The sequence below is a fragment of the Frankliniella occidentalis genome, unplaced genomic scaffold (genome assembly GCF_000697945.3).
Source record: "Frankliniella occidentalis isolate FOCC.00 unplaced genomic scaffold, Focc_3.1 Scaffold44, whole genome shotgun sequence".
Taxonomy (NCBI): domain Eukaryota; kingdom Metazoa; phylum Arthropoda; class Insecta; order Thysanoptera; family Thripidae; genus Frankliniella; species Frankliniella occidentalis.
Genome location: NW_026267174.1, coordinates 908,179 through 910,502, shown reverse-complemented (window position 1 = coordinate 910,502; position 2,324 = coordinate 908,179). Strand labels below are relative to the sequence as shown.

Below are 2,324 nucleotides of genomic sequence, written 5' to 3'. Positions count from 1 at the left end.
AAAAAACGGTGGTCGAGTTAACTAACACTGATCATTCTCGCGCCCGCTCCAAAGAGTCTGCCTTCTGGACGAGCTTGGCCAAGAAGACGATCGAGGACAGCCTGCTGAAGCGCAAGGAGATCACCGGCGTCGCCAAGAACGTCATCATCTTCATGGGCGACGGCATGTCCATCCCCACGCTGGCCGCCACCCGCGTCTTCATGGGCGGCGAGAACAAGCAGCTCAGCTTCGAGCGCTTCCCGGCCGTCGGGCTGTCCAAGGTGCGCGTCGGGGACAACAACCCGTCCAATCGAGTGGCTATCTCGCAACGTCGTACACCTGCATGTTCTTGCGCTATTTAAAAAAAATAAATGTAAATGTGAATGATTTTTGTGATTTCAGACGTACTGCGTGGACGCCCAGGTGGCGGACTCGGCGTGCAGCGCCACCGCCTACCTCTGCGGCGTCAAGGCCAACATGGGCACCATGGGGGTCAACGCCAAAGTGCCCAAGTGAGTTACGTGAGCGTAAGCCGAGGCTTAAGCTTTGCCCCGCCGGTAGTCAATACTACACTATCACCCTACATCCTATCATCATCCATATCCTCTCGACCGGCTGTGTTCGGCACTCGACGTGCCGCCCGGCGCACGCGCGCATGGTCTTTGTCCACTCGGCGAACGCTAATTTGACGCTACAGTCGAGGGGATTTGGAAGCAAAAAAACTTGTTATCTCTGCGGGATTAAGTAGTGGGGTTCAGTGAAGATCCCCTCGTCCCGCCCGGACCGGGCCGCCCGTTCGCACGACACTTGCGCGGTCCTCGCGGTAGCCGCGGCCGCGGCTTCTTATCTCGCGACATGACAGGTCCTCCTGGACCTCGAGAGCAGTGTGGTCGCGCCCGTCGCGTCCGCCTCGTGTGTGTCCTTGGCTCTTTCGCAAGGGTCATGAGCACCGCTTCGTACGTGTGCCATGTTGTGCTGATTACTGTTTTGCGCGGGATGGCCGCGTCGCCCACCACGCTCTTATTAGGACAAATCAAAGAATCTGGGTGACACCGTGTGTCTGGAACGAGCCCAATGTCAGAAAACGATCGTGATGAATGATTGTAAGCAATTACATGCCGCGGGTGGGCTGCGCTCAGAAAACCGTTTTGTCCGCTGAACGAAAAAATAGTGTCAATGAGGCCAACAAAAAATAACTTTCGTCATACATGTGTTTGATCGGTTTCATTATATTTTTGTCCCACAAATAACAATTATTTTCCTTAAAGTAAATCTTGTTTTTTCCAATTCCAACACTGTATTTTGGTTCTGCTGACAAAGGGCTTTTCTGAGTGTGATCACCCCGCGCACTCCTCCCAGTTTTTATGATGTACCTAATTCCCTGCTGCGTGCAGGTGCGGTACTCGGGTGCGGTACAGTACAGCGCACGCGGCGCGGCGCTAATCAGCCACCTTGTACAATGTAATGAGTCAGAGATACAGTAGCGCGCGATGTCTACATTGTCTTGACTGACTGGAGTGGACGCCGGCGCCGACAGATTTCCTGTCCGAACACACAATGCCTTGGTCGGGCCGGGCCGGGCACTGCGGAGGAGCAGCAGCTCGCACAGTGTGTGTCCTTGACGCTGCCGATCGCACCACGCCACGCCGCGCCCGCTCGGGCGGACCCACAATAAAGCACTCTTGCTCTGTCTGGCGAACCTTCGCCCCGCGGTGGGATCAGCTCTAAAGCGCTTTACCCGGAGAGTGTACGCCGCAGCACGCGCGCGCCGCACTCGTCTCACAGAAATAGCTTATTCCTGCTCCCGAGCCCGAACACAAAGTGGGAGAGCGGGCTCCGAGAGCGGGCGCCGCGGCGACAGGGACGTACACGAGACACCACCATCAGGCGCCACCATATGGCGGTGGCCGCTCCCTATCGCACCCCGCGCCACCGGGCCATAGCCCGCAACATTTACAAGAGTGGCGTGTTTGTGAGCCGTTTGTGCTCTGCACACTCGACGACGCCAGATATATGAGTGCATTGGGTGCGCGTGTTCCGGAGCATGTGAGCAATAAACAGAACGGACCACCTAGACCGTCCAGGTCCAGGACCGCGGCGCCCACGGGCCGACCGCCACGCTCCCCTACTCCCCCACAAAAAGGAAACTGATAAATAGATTCTAAACATCCCCCGCCCCTCTCGGCTTGCACGTCCATCACGGCTACCTGTCACGCGAGTGTTACGCGCAGCCCCGCGGCGCCCCGCGCGCCCCGCGTGGCATCGGCCCCTCCTGCGGCTAGGGGCAGGGCGAGGAGAGGAGGGGTGGGATTGATCGTCAACACCCAGCTCCCCTCTTTCCCTCC

The 2,324-nt window shown here is 57.9% G+C and overlaps 1 protein-coding gene across 1 annotated transcript in view; it reads left to right on the top strand.

Moving 5' to 3' along the window:
• Window positions 1-54: 54 nt before the first annotated feature.
• Window positions 55-2,324, top strand: part of LOC113212338 (membrane-bound alkaline phosphatase) — a gene marked incomplete at its 5' end in the record, with an annotated part of 17,087 nt that continues 14,817 nt past the window's right edge. The window contains 2 exon segments of the mRNA XM_052266902.1: window positions 55-260; window positions 382-491. Of these exon segments, the coding sequence (XP_052122862.1) occupies window positions 55-260; window positions 382-491 (316 nt within the window).